General features: G+C 51.4%; 1 protein-coding gene across 3 annotated transcripts in view; it reads left to right on the forward strand.

Annotated features, from left to right (window-relative positions):
- The window catches only part of LZTS3 (leucine zipper tumor suppressor family member 3), a 54,816-nt gene extending 42,998 nt beyond the window's left edge, over positions 1 to 11,818 (forward strand). For all 3 annotated transcript variants that reach the window (XM_074904267.1, XM_074904270.1, XM_074904269.1), the window contains exon 4: positions 2,380 to 11,818. In XM_074904267.1, coding sequence (XP_074760368.1) covers positions 2,380 to 3,090 — 711 coding nt within the window. In that variant the 3' untranslated portion in view covers positions 3,091 to 11,818. The remainder of the gene's footprint in view (positions 1 to 2,379) is intronic.
- The last annotated feature ends 3,197 nt before the right edge of the window (positions 11,819 to 15,015 follow it).

Here is a 15,015-nt window from a genome sequence, read left to right on the forward strand (position 1 = left end):
TTGAGCCTTACATATTTTTTTCTACTGTTTCTATTTTTAGACCATTTTATCAAAGTCTGTTTGTATAGCCAGTACTAACATTTTTTTTTTCAGCTTGATCATGTGAAGAATTTTAATCCTTTCATGGACTGGCTAGAAACTTTAAATTTATTAAGAGTGCAGAGGCAACATGTAGCTCTAGAATCAAGAAGACCCTATTCTGCTAATCCTGATGGAAAGTCAGTGAAGCTGGGATTAATCAGGCTCTGAAATGTGCTATTTGCAGATGTTCAGCAGAGCTTATTAGAGGCTTGCTGTAAAATCCCCGCAAGTTATATCCCAGAACACGGAGGCTGCATTGTCCCACATGATGCCTCCTTTGGCCAGCTGCTCTGCCCAGGTCTTTAGTTTCTTCCAACAAGTTTGGTCTGGAAAGTTCCCTCATTTTGCACCAGTAAAACTGCAGATGGGCTTTTGATTATTCGCTTCACTGCTACAGTTCTGTCTGCAACAGCTAAGCCCGTGATATTGATGTAAAGATAGGGATTCAGCATGTAGATCAAGACACCTAAAATTTGTAGATACCTACACTTGTTGACTTGTTGACTTGCTCTCCAGGCTCCATGGACTGTATTTCCTAGATCTCCATGGCACCCAAGTAGAGGCCTATATTTAAGTATTTTAATCTGCAAATTGATTCCTATCCAAACTGTTGTTTATCATGTATTTCTCTGCCTTTTGGGAAGAGCTAGCCCACAGAGAGCACTTTCAGTAAATTGTGCAGTTTTTTAGCTAAGCAGTAACTACACCACTCTAACTACAGCTAAACCAGCGTGACACAACTCTGCTCCTGCTGCAGACAAGTGCCGGTGGGGATGTGAGTACTCACAGAGTTAGGTCTGCAGGGGGAACCACCATAGTTGTCAGCTCCAGGGAAAGCTGCTATCAGTAGGAAGTGACTGGGTACATCTCCCAGCCCTTCAGCCGTTGAGAACAGTTGAGCACTGGGCTGTCTCAATAGCTGAGCTGCAAGGTCTGGCTCAACATTATGCACCAGGCAAGTCCTCTATAGCAGAGAAAGATGGAGGTTGCAAGGAAGGCAGTGAAGAGGAGCATCTGTCTGAGGAGCATTGACCTAACTGGAGCAGAGAAGCAAGGGACCTTGCCAGCGCCACAGGAGGGAGAAAAGGCCAAAGCATTTCATGTGTGACAAGAGACAGGAGATTCAGGAGGATGGGACACCCCTTTCTGGAGGTGGCTACCAAGTCTACTTTTAATTATGCCTGTCCTTTCTGATCACTCATGGTTCCTTGGTGCCTCTTCCTAGCCCAGGCTCCTGCCAGCAGAGGTAGGGATGTTTGTCTCTGCAATCATTCACAGGAGACAGATCAGATCTGCCAGTGCAGAAGCCTGAAAACTACGGAGTTCATGGGAAAATGAGGGTTTGGTCATTTTTACGGTTCGCTTTCAATATCCACGTTATTCATGCAACTATCACTTTTGGTGGACTACACAGGTGCAGAGGAGTGTCATATTGAATGGTGACACCTATGTAATGCAAATACACACTGCAGCAAGGGTATTTCCACTAGACTTGTGTACCCTTCCACATGGGTGAGACATGAGCTAATCAGGATGAAACTCCTAAAACTCCAGTGCCCAAGGACAGTGCATGGTAGTCCCATTTCAGCAAGGGTGGGTTGCAGCTCTCTCCTTGACCTTTGCCAGAGGGGCTGTCATTCTTCATGCCCTGCCCCAAAAGAATTAAAATAGCTACCAGTCCCTGGAATGTCCCCAGTGAAGTGAACCCTAAAATTTAGTCAACTGGGTTCTTCAAAAGTCTTTGGGAATCAAAGCATCATAGGACAAGTAAGTAGTATATACTATCTCTGCTCTCTCAGGGAGAGCCCGAGTGGTCTCTGGGTCTGAGATGTTTCTGTCTCAGGCTTGTTCAAGGTCCAGATCCCATTGAGGTCAGTGGGAAGACTCCTGCTGAGAGCAGAGGGTTTGGGGTCAAGCGCCGCGGGCTTGTGGTTAGGTGAGTAAGATGAATGCAGGGAGGGAAGAATCAGTGTCCGCTCACCACTGGTGAGGACCACAGCACTTAGCTTTGCTGTTTGGTCAACTCCAACCGGGAAAAGCATCAGGTCCCTGAGAACCAGGAAGAAACACCAAATCTCCCCCAAAAATGTGGGTACAACCTCTAGGTCTTTGGCACGGTCTGTGTCCTGGTGAAGGCTGAAGCTCAGCCCAGGAGCATCGTTGCTGGCTGTCCCCTCCATTACCTGAGCCTCCTGCCAACCTGAGGCCATGGAGATGTTTCATGGGCAGCGTGGGGGACAAGCAGCCGTGGTGGCTCCTTGCTGCCTTCCTCCTGCCTCATGGATGTTCTGCTCACAGGTGTGCCAGAAGGCAGGTGAGATCTCCCTGCTCAAGCAGCAGCTGAAGGACTCCCAGGCTGATGTCTCCCAGAAGCTGAACGAGATCGTGGGACTGCGGACACAGCTCAAAGAAGGTAAGAACTTCCTACGGGAGAAGGAGGAGCAGATCCTTACCCTGAAGGACTCCTACAGCTCCAAGAGTGTCAACCTGGAGATCTGTGAAAGTGAGTTGCAGCGGAAGATGAGTGAGGTCCAGGTGCTGAGGGAAAAACTGAACCACTGTGAGCTCGAGGTCTCTGGCCTGAAGCGGACACTTGCCAGTATGGGACCTCCAGGACCTTTTGGTGGGGACCTCGGTGAGAAGCTGCGGGATCCGCTGGCCTGTGAGAGTGACGAAGCCAAGATGCAGCGGCAGAGCGAGGACAGCGTCAACACACTGCGGAAGGAAGTGGAGCGGCTCCAGACGGAGCTGAAGCTGGAGCGGCAGCAGCGGGAGCAGCAAGTGATGGACTTCGAGGAGGAGCGGCGCACATGGCAAGAAGAGAAGGAGAAAGTCATCAAGTACCAGAAGCAGCTGCAACTGAACTATGTGGAGATGTACCAGAAGAACCAGCTCCTGGAGCACAAGGTGAATGAGATGAACACAAAGGCCACCAGCCCCCCACACACTGAAGAGAAAAAAACATGGACTCCCTCCAGACTTGAGCGAATAGAGTCCACTGAGATCTGAGGTGGGACCAAGACAATACAACGTCATTTTTTTTATTGCCGTGCATGTACTACCTACTCAAGCCAGTGATCTTCCGAAGGATAATACGCTACCATAGGAGTGGTGTGAGTCTACTCACATCAAGCTCCATCACCCTTACTCTATACTTCTGTGCTCTGTAGGTAAAATAACTGTGGATGTGCGTTGTTTTTCTATCAATAATGCGACATCTCTTTTGGTTTTTTTTCCTAGTACAGCTGGTGAGGGTCAATTGGCTCTTTTGTAATCTGCCGTGACTGTTACTTTGCTAGAGGCTGCCATCCCCTCTCCTACAATTCACCCCTCTTCGGTCGGTTGTTTTGGAGGGTTATATTTGGTTTCTTTGGTTTTCCAAGCATTTATGCGCAGCAAAACAGTTCAAAGTGGCAGGTTTTGGTGGTTTTTTTTTTTCAGGGCATTTTTAGCCACATTGGCTAACAGAGCAAAGCTCTCGGGATCATGAGCAAACTCACTGTTCTGCATCAAGTATCCTGTCTAGACAGTGGTCTTAGTGAAGTCAGTGGGAGGTTGGCCACTGATTTCAGTGAAACCAGACATATCTCTACCAGATGACTCCCTCTTGCCAGCCCATAGCTACCATGGTTGCAAGAGGTTAGGACATCCTTAAGGAGCAGGATAAGCCTGTCCTGGTAACATAAGTCAACAAGGAATTATTGCCCAGCAGAAGCCTCTCTGGGGGCTCAGCAGAGCTTAACATATGCTGCGTTTTCATTTTGTTGTGGTTTCTTTCTGCAGTTCCACACCTTTCCTGGGTTGTGACCAACCCTAGGAGCAGAAACACCCTCCCACCCTTGCCTTGGTCCCCCTATTCTTACCACATACACAAGCTGGTTACAGCAAGAAAAAAAACCCTTGGAAATCCAAGATAGTTTCCCTTCCCAAGAGCCCTCTTACTTCCCAAAGTCAATGGAATCAAGGTTTGGGGAAGCCTCCAAACCTGGCAGGATGTTTATGCAAACTGAAGCTTTAGCAATTTGCCTCAAGAGTGGGCAAGTGTGCTATCCCATTCTCAAATGAGTGATGCTTCAGTGCACTCTCTCGGTCCAGGGTCTACTTTAAAAATGGCATCTGAGCCTCACTCAGGAGTTGCAGTGAGCGCATATCAGCATTACCGCTAGATTGCAACGAGGTGAGCATTAGCCTTCCGTGCAGCCGTTTCAAACAGCATCCATAGCAATCCCACGTGGCATCACATATTCCAGGGACAGAGATAACGCAGGCCTAGCTTAAGAAAATATTCCGCTACTAACTCTGAGCATGAAAACAGTCATAAGAAGGAAAAATGCTTAAGATCACGCAAGTGCTTATGCCCTGGCAGAATAATAACCAAATCCTATATGCACAGTCACCAATAACGGTGCAGGCATCAAAAACCAGCATTCAGCTTTGAAAGGTGGGCAAGGTGGGTCTGGCTCTCCCTTTCACGGACATTTTTTTACCGTGACCCACAGCAAAGAGTGAAAAATGCTGCAAAGTGGAGTTTGCACTGATTAGGCAGTGGCCAAAGGACCAATGAAAGTGGGAATTTTGGTTTTTTGCCCTGGGGAGCAGCTAGAAGAACAAAGCCAGAATTACCACTAGGACTTCTTGAGATCTCGTGTGAGGTGACTTCAGGGAGAGTTTGGCAAGATCACGTTTCATCTGCATACCAAGGGAGAACCTCAGGGCGTTGAGGGGCTGAAGACCTTCTAAACAAAAGCTCTGAAGCTACTCATTTTCCATGTTACCTCCCCTGAAAGCTCCTCCCTCCCCATCACCAGGTCTGACATTTAGTTGGCATCAAGCACTGTTGTGGTGAGCTCCAGACTGAGCAAAGAAGCTGAGCAGGAGAGAGGAGACTTCAGTTAGTCCCACCAACCTCCAGCCAAGGTCAACAGACAGCATTACTGGGCAGGAACTGTCAGTGGCTGGCAGCGATCCCTGGAGCTGTAGAAAATGGAGATGTGTGATGACACCAGGGCATTTCAAGATCCCAGCTGATGGTACACGTCTCTTCCCACCGCTTCTGCCTGTGCCTTTGGAACTGGAGGAAGACACAACCCATCAGGCTGGAAAACACCAGGACAGCTCAGGCTAAGCCCCCTTCCCAGCACCAGCCATAAAAAGGGGAACTAGCTCAGATCTAATCCCTGAAGGGTGTGGACATGCCTCCCACTGTGAATCCTGCAGATGCTCCAGAGCTCTTGGACGTCAGCCCGTGCACCCCACCACGGAAGGAGTGCAGCTGCCTGCCGGTGCCACCTAGCAGTAGACTTTGCCATGCCAAGGAAGACACCCACATGCACTGCGCAAACTTACTCTTGGCCAGGCAAATCCTAGAGCTTCCTCCATTGCATACACTGGGCCTTCAAAGTGGAGTCAAACATCCCACAGTGTCAGGGTTGGAGATCTGGTGTCTTGTGTCAACTCAGCTTTCTATGCCTCTCTTTCCACATCAGATAACCCATGCTGTCTTCCTTCCCACAGCAGCTGGGAAGCATCTGTGCTTGTGAAGGGCTTAGGAGTCTTTGGGCAAAAGGGCAATTTCTCTAAAGAGGCTTAGTCTCAGATGGTTGTATGGTGTTTCTGAGACCACCACATGAAAAGCACACCCAAGAGCAAGTGCCCTCACTAGAAGATGGGTCCAATAACCTGGAGGCTCATTTCCACTTTTGATCCTCCTGGTGCCACTGACATTGAGGTTGGTTCCCCACTAACCGTAGCAGAAACCAGTGTTTCAGTTGGTGGCTCAAGAACACCCAGAGTGATTGAGTTTCAAGGATCTGCTGTTGAGGAGGTGTACACCACAGTTCCCCACTGCATTAACACTCAAGAGGAATGGACGCTGGCATCACCCTGTGGGACATCTTCTCACCAGAGCTCCTTGTTAATCCACAGGCAGGAGAAGCAGGGGCTTGTCTGGCTTCCCCACACACCTGGATCCAGTCAGCCAAGCCCTCCAGCATGCCAGGTTTGCTCCATCATCTTTTTTTTCCTAGATCTTTTTTGCAGTGGTGCCAGGAATGAGTGTGTCTTGATGGACCCAGTGAAACCTGGAAGCATATGAATTTGTCTGACTGTTGGAGGGTGCTGGACAGCCCAGGGAGTCAATGGCCTCACAGTGCATCCAGCAGGGGCTGCAGAGCTCCGTGGGATGGACCAGGAGCAGCAATTTTTCACCTTGGAGGAGTAAAGGTATGCTCCCTTCACCTTCTTCACTGCATCACTTTGATCTAGAGTTTCGATCCAGATACGAGCAACCTCGACCGTGTTCATTCCTTGGATTACACAGAGCCTTGCACACACCTATTAAGACGCTGTGCTGTTGCTGCTGGTGGTTTCCCTCTCTTGGGGTTCACCCAGCATCCCCCAAGCACTCAGTTGTCCTGCAGAAACCACCCTGCTATGCTACAGTGATATAAAAGACAGATGTTTTTGACAAGTGCACCAGCCAAACTGCCACGAAAGAGGCACTGGTCCAGCACTGGATGCACTGCTCCCCATCACATCCTCTCCCACGTGCTAGCACTGTGTGGCCACACGGTGGTAACCAGTCTCTCTTGGAGGTGACTGACCTTTGCTCAGCAGAGATGGAGTTAAATGATGGTGGGACACCTGGGTTCCTGTTGTTTGTGCTCAGATCTGGCCCAGGTGGGAGCTCACCCAGCTCTTCCCAGATCTTAACACTTTTACCCACCGACTGGATAAAATCCCCCATCACAAGCTAGGTCTGCATTGAGGTCCTTGGGGTCTTAGCCTTGAATTAAGATAGGCAAGGGGTGCCAGCCTGGCATTTCGATGACATATCCTGGGAATGGCCAACGAGGCTGACATCTTGTTTCTTGGAGGCTCAGGCAGGGCCGGTAAAATGTTTCTGTCCTATGAAATTCAACACAGAGTTTGGGCTTGACTCAGCTGCTTCCTCCACCTTTGCTCAGCCATCTCTGGAGCTGATGGGATTCAGTGTGACATACTGGCTCATGTGTAATTCTCCAAGTACTGCCCTCAAAATCTTACACATGGTTAGTGTCTCTCCTGAAACAAGAAGTCACTTCTAGTTTGCCATTGGCCAACACCAAAACCTATGGTCATGAGGCTCTCAGGTCAGTTGCCCACACACGGGGTCCAGAGACATTAGAGATGCTCTGGGATACCGGATACATGGGGCTGGCCAATATCATCCAAGACATATAGGAGAGCCAGGCCAGTGGTGGGAAGACCTGGAACACCTCTACTGGCACTTCACCCATGTGCGAGCAACTGAGCCATGCTCCAGGCATGTCCACATGGCCATTATATGAGCAAATAAATGACCCTGATCAGCTCCAGCCATTTCCATCCATGAGGATTTGGGCTATCTTGGTGCCAGGGTGGGCCTAAGCAGCCCTTCTTACCCCTTGCCGTGAGTGGGGTTGCTTTGCTCCACCATTGTATTGAAGTTGGTTGCTGTCACTGTAAGATACCGACCCGGCTGGGCTAGTTCCCTGCACGCAGCCAGCACTCCTGTCTCACCCTGAGGATGAAAGCCACAACCGTTGCACGCTGTTGTGCTTCACACAGTCCCACTTAGCTTCTGCCACTGTCTCGTGGCAGCCGGCTGCACCGTTCTTGCTGTCACTGGCATCATGCCGGAGGAAGATCACCTCCGGAATTCCACACTCAAAATAGGAATCGAATTGTTGCTCTTATGCTGCTACGTTATATGGAGACAAGTGTACTTGGATGTAAACAACAGCCCAGCTCTGTACATACAATGATTAAATGAAGAGACAAGAAAGCTCTGTGGCCTCTATACTGGTGAGCGGGATGAACAGCAGCAGCTGATGCTGTGTTTGAGGGCTTAGTGCTATACAGAAGGTGCTCGGCACCCCCTGAGCTTTTGCTGGCTGCAGTGAAAATGGGGGGGCTCAGCACCTCCCAGGAAAGCAATCCTCTTGGGATCCCAACAGAGCAGTCTGGTGTCACTGTCCTCTTTCAATGCTTGCTGTCACGCTGAGCCAGGATTTGCAACCGTCCCCTGGTTAAGGCTGAAGTCCCCTCTGCCCATCCTTGTGTCCCCCCAAAAATCCTTGCAGACAGCGGCTCTCAGAGGTGACCCCCTTGAGCCCTGCTGCCCATGAGCTCTGCCCATGGAAAGGACCAACTCACCCCACTCCTGCCCCTCACAGTGGCACTTTATAGCTTGCTCAAGACAGCGAGCTCATGAGCAACATGACCAAAGATCTCCGGAGGGCGTTGGACTGCATGCTTGGAGCTGCTTCCCGTCCTTCCTGGGGAAGATGAGGCTGGAAAATGGGAACAAAAGCTGTCAGGGGACAGGAGAGGGCTTGGACTTCCCTGTGTTCCAACTGGGAACATTTGCAGGTCCATGAGGGGCCTTTCCTGTGCTAGATAGGATAGGGTAGAAAGGAGTTCCTGTGTGAGCAGATTGTCCCCAGTTGGTTACACCAGTATCTTCCATGGCCATGCCAATTAGCTCCACACATTGCCCAGAGAGAGTGCGGGCCAGGGAGCTGTTCCCAGGAGGCAGGATGGATGCAATTCCCTTTTTTTCTTGGGGAGAAGAGAGGATGCATGCCAAGCCATTACACAGGTCTTCAGGGTGACAGGTCTCCTCCAGTTCAGCAGCAGATATTGCTACAGGGTCCAGTCAAGGGCTTGTTCTGGCTCAGTGTGAACTGGCCAGGACAACGTGTATCCTGAGGGCTGGTGGTCCTGCTGGCTGCCGCCTTGGTGTCCTCTCCCGAGTTCACGCCAGGGCATCCTCAGCACCCTCCTTACCAGGGAACCATCTTCCAAGGTGAAGGCATCGTGGGTTTTGCTTCTCCTGCTTGGGGTGCTGAAGGCATCTCCGCCCACCTTAGCTCCATGAAGGCTCCTGAACGTGGTCCCAGCCTTGGCAAGTGGAGTGTGGGCCAGTGGGAGACCCTGCTCCTCTGCCCACAGTGCTCCTGGGGATGGGTGCTCGGGTGGCTCTGGGCATCGGGCACACGCCTCTTCACTGTGCCTCTGCTCCCCAGCTGTGCTGAGCCTTCTCCACTCCACTCCTGCTAAGACCATGAAAAACTGCTGATGTGCGGTGACAGCCTTCACTTCTGTCCTGGATGGGAGCAGGTCCAACTTGCCCTTATTTTAACCCAGCCCTTCAGCCCAAGCCTTGAAAGCCACTTTATAGAGTTACTTTTCATCGAGACCCCTTGCTAAAGATCTGCTAAATCACGTTGCCTGTGCCCTGCCACCCCTCTGTCCCAGATCTCCAGACTCTCCTGCCTCCTTTTAGATCATCACCATTCCCACTGGCCCGGGAACAGCCAGTGCCTCTCCCAGATATGTCTGAACAAGCCAGAGCTGAAGCCCAAAGGCCCCACTGACAGTGGTGTGTCCTGATCCTGCCCTCAGAGGAGCTTTCTAGACTACTGATCCTCATCTCTCCACCATTCCCATGTCAGCTAGATTGCCCCTGCTTTACCTCCAAGAGCAATCTTGTTTCTTGCTGAAGGACATCCCCGTGGCTTGCAATCACTTGAGATCATTCCATGGCGCTTTACACCATCGCAACACATCACAACAGCCAGCTCTGGGGCTTCCCTGGTCCTTCCACCCTCTGGAAAGACAGGGGTGTAAGGGGTGTATGAGTATCCCTGGTCTGTAGGGGCACACAGCACCCATGCCACCTGGTTCCCAGTGTATCAAGGGGTTGGGATCACATCCAGCTCTTTGCAGATGTTGGCTTCCCAATAGGATGTTCCATGCTGGCAGTGTAACTGCTGGCAATGCCAGAAATGAGCTTCTGCATTTTCAGGATAAGCTTCCTCCCTGGTTCTCCCAATGAAGGGGATCGTGTCAGGTCTGGAGCCTGGGACAAGCTCTGACATGCAGGGTTGTGTTTTCACAGCCCTTTTACAGATCTGTTTTCTCAGGCAGAAAGTCTTTGCTTTCTGTCACAAAGCAATAGATTTTTCTAGAGAGATTTAAATGGGACTATTCCCAACTCTGACACCTGCAGGCAAGCCAATGTTCCCTTGAATACCTTCATAGCTCCAACCCTGGGCTCTCTTCCTTTGGAAAGGGGTGTGAGGTCTAGTCTGACTCCAAATAATCACCAATGGTTTAAACTTGGCAGTCCCCATTAGTCCGGAGAGCCCAAAGCTGCCCATATCCATCAGACCATCAGTCTGGGTCCCCAGGAGGTGTGGCCCAGCCCTGTCTGGTGCCCATCCCACAGCTGTTACTGGGTCCCTGCAGGAGGTCTTCTCCATTAGCTCACCCGTGTGGGAACCACTGGGTCCCCCGGGGTGTCTGAGCTCACAAAGTCATGTTTGGTGTCAGCCAGACATCAGTGGGAGACCACGGTGCTGGCTCTGCCATTCCTAAGAGCCAGGCTGTCCAAGGAGCCCTCTCCAAGGAGAAGGTCCCCTTTTCCCACGGGTGGCATGTGGGTTCCCTTCCAGCGGCTGAAGGGAGCAAAACGTGCGCAGGCAGATCTCCACCACCGGTGCAAAAGTGTTCTACCACCGGTGCATAAAAAAAATGCTGCACAACCGGCCAATGTGTCTATGCAGTCCCTTTCCACACAGCGGTGTCCCCGCAGAGCCCAGCCCAGGGCTGGAGCTCCTCCAAGGTGTCTTCGTTTGCACTCACTCGGACCTGTTAAACGCTGTGAGCTGAGAGGAATCCCTCTTGGTCTTTGCCTTGCACCGGGCAGTATGCTTGCGAGGGTTTCCTCATCCTAAATTGATGCACGTTGCTTAGTCGCCTGTCTTCTGCGTCTGTTCTCCAGCAGATCAATAGGTGTCCCCCCAAAACCCAGCTCCCCCATGGGAGAACGTCAGGTTGGGCCAGCCGGCACCCCTGAGCAAGCCTGCTGTCTGATTTCACCAGCAATAAAAGCCCCACGGAGGAGCGGCCAGAGCTCTTCGCTGCCGCTCCACTGCCGGGTGAGCTGCAGGCTGTGTCTGTGTGTAGGACCTCTGCATTAGACCCTTGGTCCAACGTTTTGGACCTACCCGACTGTAAATGCAATCCCAGCCTTGTGCTTTCTTTCCCTTTGTTCGTTTCTTGACGCCTCGGTCTCTCTCTGCTCTTACTGTGAATTCAAACCAGAAGTGTTCTGAACTCGACTCCGTTACTGTTTTGTTTCTGCGTTGACTGTTGCTGGTTCTCCGAACTGCGTTTAATGAGACTTTGCAAAAAAAAAAAAAAAAAAAAAAAAAATTATATATATATATACTTAAAAAATAAAATATTTAAAAAAGAACTCCATGAAGTTGGGTGTCTTTCCTGTCCACTGGTCACTTCCAAACACCATTGTCTTGACTTTGCCTCTGGTCAGTGTATTTAAAGACAAGAGGCTGAAAAAAAAACAAAAAACAAAAAACCAACACACAAAAAAAGCCCCCCCCGCAGCATTCTGGGATTTTTGTACAGCAAAAGTGTATCTGTTTAGGAAATCCGCGTTAAAACTATACCACACTTCCCAATCTACTGCTAGTCTGTTGTATGTTTCCATTGGGTTATCAGGATGTGAAGAGCTACTGCCTTTGCGATTTTCTACAGTGAATATATATATCTGTACAGAGGTATGTATATATATAAATATATATGAAGATCTATATGTATACGTATCTCTCACTCTCCTATCTCTACCTGACTGTGAAGGATTTTTATTGGGCAAAATAAAATGGAGAAAGGCCCCGTTTTAAAAACCCGACTGTGTGGTTTGTCTGACTGTGTTGCGGGTGGGAGATGCGGCAAGACCCGTGGGGGATTTCAGGAGAGACCCACAGCCAGGCTGGGAAACTGCAGGGGAGATCTCATCTTGGACATACCAGCACCCTCCAGTCAAGAGCTTCCCCGTGGGTCCCCATCCTGGAGGATGGAGAGCAGCCTGGTGTGGTGGAGCGGGAGGGGAGAGGTGGAGGTTGTTGGGAGCAGGGCGGGACATTGTGCGTGTCCGTGTCTGGGTGGGATGTTCCCCAGTCCTGCTTTCCCAACACACAAGGGCTGCTCAGGCTCTTCAAGCACTTGAGACCAAGCACCACGAAGCCACGGTGGTGGTGAAACCACGGGCTGGAGAAAACATCTGTTTGAGGTCCCATAGGTCGGACCCCCATGGATGTGTCTGGAGACGTTGGGGATGTCCCAAGGCTGACTGAGGAAGACACAGGCTTTCCATCGGTCCCATGGCCAATGTCCAAGACGACCCAACATTCATGTAGGTGACTGAATTGCTCCCAAGCCTACCAACACAGGGTCCCAAACCAGGCTGAGACCTGGGGGATTTCCAGGTGAGGACACACTGTGGAAGACAAGACTCAGGTGGAGATGTCAGGCATGGGCCTGGAGCCAGCCATAGTGGTGGGAACCTGGCATGAGCTAACTCCCCTTCCCTCCTGTGCCAAGCCCTCGCTCGGAGCAGCCACCTCTCCCACTGCAGCATCTCTCTGGGGCTTCCCTGGCTCTGGGGCTCAGAGGCTGCCACCCCCCAGAGAAACCTCCGCTATGCTGGGGCTGTGAGTCTGGGAAGGGAGATGGTTTGAGGGAGCTGCTGTCCGGGCTGCAAGGAATGGGGCAGGGAATCGTGGGGTGTCCACTGATGGGCACCCTAATGCTGGGTTGGAGAACAGAGCTGCTTTCCTGGCACAGGCCTTTCATGCAGCTGAAGGAGTGGAAAACACAAGCAGTCAAAACGCATCAAATTTGTGATGGATCCCCAGATGGTTGGGGTGGGGAGGAGGAGGCTGCCAGGAAGGGAGTTTTGGAAGCTGACCCCAGGCTGCGGTCCATTTCGCCTTCCTTCACAACCAGGGAGTTAACAGAATGTCCCAAAACTCCTGTCAGCTTACAGGTTTTTATTCAAACAAATCCCACCCCAGCTGCTTTGTCAGCATCACATTAAAGCTACATTGAGGTCAACCTTATTTTTCTAAAACAACCAACAAATCCAGAACTTTTCCCAACATCAGCTTTGCTAGAAAGGTCTCCAGTCCTTTCATGACAAAGCTGATACATCCCAGGGCAAAGCAAGCGTGTCAGGGATTCCATGATTTCCCTCAGACCAGGTTTAAGGTCCAAGGTACCACCAGCAATGCAAGGCTTTTATTACAGTTCATCACAACCACTGTGGCTCTCCTCCAACCCCATCTGGTCTCCTAAAGATGTGATTTCCTCACTTGCCACAGGATAAAAGGCTGATGTGAAGAAAGTGAAAAGGAAATCCACCTAGTAGAAAGATCAGGAAGGGATGCAAGTACCAACTAAGTCTATGTGCCAAGCCCAGCTTAATGCACTTCCATGCTCAAGGCCTCATATAATTACTGATTGCCAGTGCTTAAAGACTGCAGTGAACAGGAGACAGATGTCTGGGCACAGCAGAGCCATGAATATCTGAAATACTCAAAAGCTGTCTGGACCCAGCCCTGGCCAGCTGGCTCTGGGTAGCGCTGCTGGAGCAGGGGATTGGACCAGATGACTTCCAGAAGCCCCCTCCCACCTCAACCACTTGGGTTCTGTCAGTAAGGCTGCAGTGACAGGCACCTCCACCGCACCCCATTCACAACCCCAATCCACACAGGAGTGGAGCAGCCTCCCAGCAGCCTCTCATCGCCCCCCACACCCCAGGGCTGGACCCTGTCCCACTGCCCACAGTCAGCAGCTACCCCTTGCAAGTGACACCCACCCCAGCACTCCCAGCAGGGAGACAGCACCAGTTCACCCACTCAGGCTGCTGCTGTCTGCTAGCTGATGCCTGCAAGCAGTTGGTGCTAATTGTTGTAATTGGGGCAAGAATGTGCTCGAGGACATAATTCACATAATCACAAAATCAGCTAGGTTGGAAAAGACCTTGAAGATCGTCCAGTCCAACTGTTAACCTAGCACTGACCGTTCCCAACTCCCCCAGATCCCTCAGCGCTGGCTCAGCCCGACTCTTCAACCCCTCCAGGGATCCCGGGGACTCCCCCCTGCCCTGGGCAGCCCATTCCAACGCCCAACAGCCCCTTCTGCACAGAAATCCTTCCTCAGAGCCAGCCTGACCCTGCCCTGGGCAGCTTGAGGCCATTCCCTCGGGGCCTGGCGCTGGCTCCTTGGCTCCAGAGACTCATCCCCCCTCTCTGCCCCCTCCTGGCAGGGAGTTGCAGAGGGCCAGGAGGTCTCCCCTCAGCCTCCTCTTCTCCAGACTGAACCCCCCCAGTTCCCCCAGCCGCTCCCCAGCAGACCTGTGCTCCAGACCCTGCCCCAGCTCCGTTGCCCTTCTCTGGCCACGCTCGAGTCATTCAATGGCCTTTTTGGGGTGAGGGGCCCAAAACTGAACCCACTCACCGAGGGGCGGCCTCCCCAGTGCCGAGCCCAGGGCTCAGATCCCTTCCCTGTCCCTGCTGGCCACGCCAGTGCTGACACAAGCCAGGATGCCATTGCCCTCCTTGGCCCCCTGGGCACACTGCTGGCTCACTATCAATCCCCCCAGGTCCCTCTCTGACTGGCAGCTCTCCAGCCACTCCTCCCCAGGCCTGTAACCCTGCTGGGGGTTGTTGTGGCCCAAGGGCAGCCCCTGGCATTTGCCCTTAGCGAAATTTTTGCAACTCTGATGGGTACAGCCCAGGGAGGGCAGAGAAACCAACAGACACCTGTGGGAGTCAAAGACAAGAAAACTAAGAAACTTTACAGACAGCAATAAGCCAAGGCGAGGCCTTATATGAAAAATGACTCAGAGTTCGCAGACAGTAAGACGCCTCTTCACCAGCCTCTAAGGACCACCACAGACTGCCTGAAACCCCCATGGAAGCCCCTCGGAAACCTGTTCTCAAATTTTAGTACACTCGTGCAATGTATTGATATCCCATGAAATATAGATATATTATGCAATATATCTATACATTAGATCCTCTGGAAATAGGTGTGGAAATTACA

The sequence above is a fragment of the Athene noctua genome, chromosome 4, assembly GCF_965140245.1.
Source record: "Athene noctua chromosome 4, bAthNoc1.hap1.1, whole genome shotgun sequence".
Classification (NCBI taxonomy): domain Eukaryota; kingdom Metazoa; phylum Chordata; class Aves; order Strigiformes; family Strigidae; genus Athene; species Athene noctua.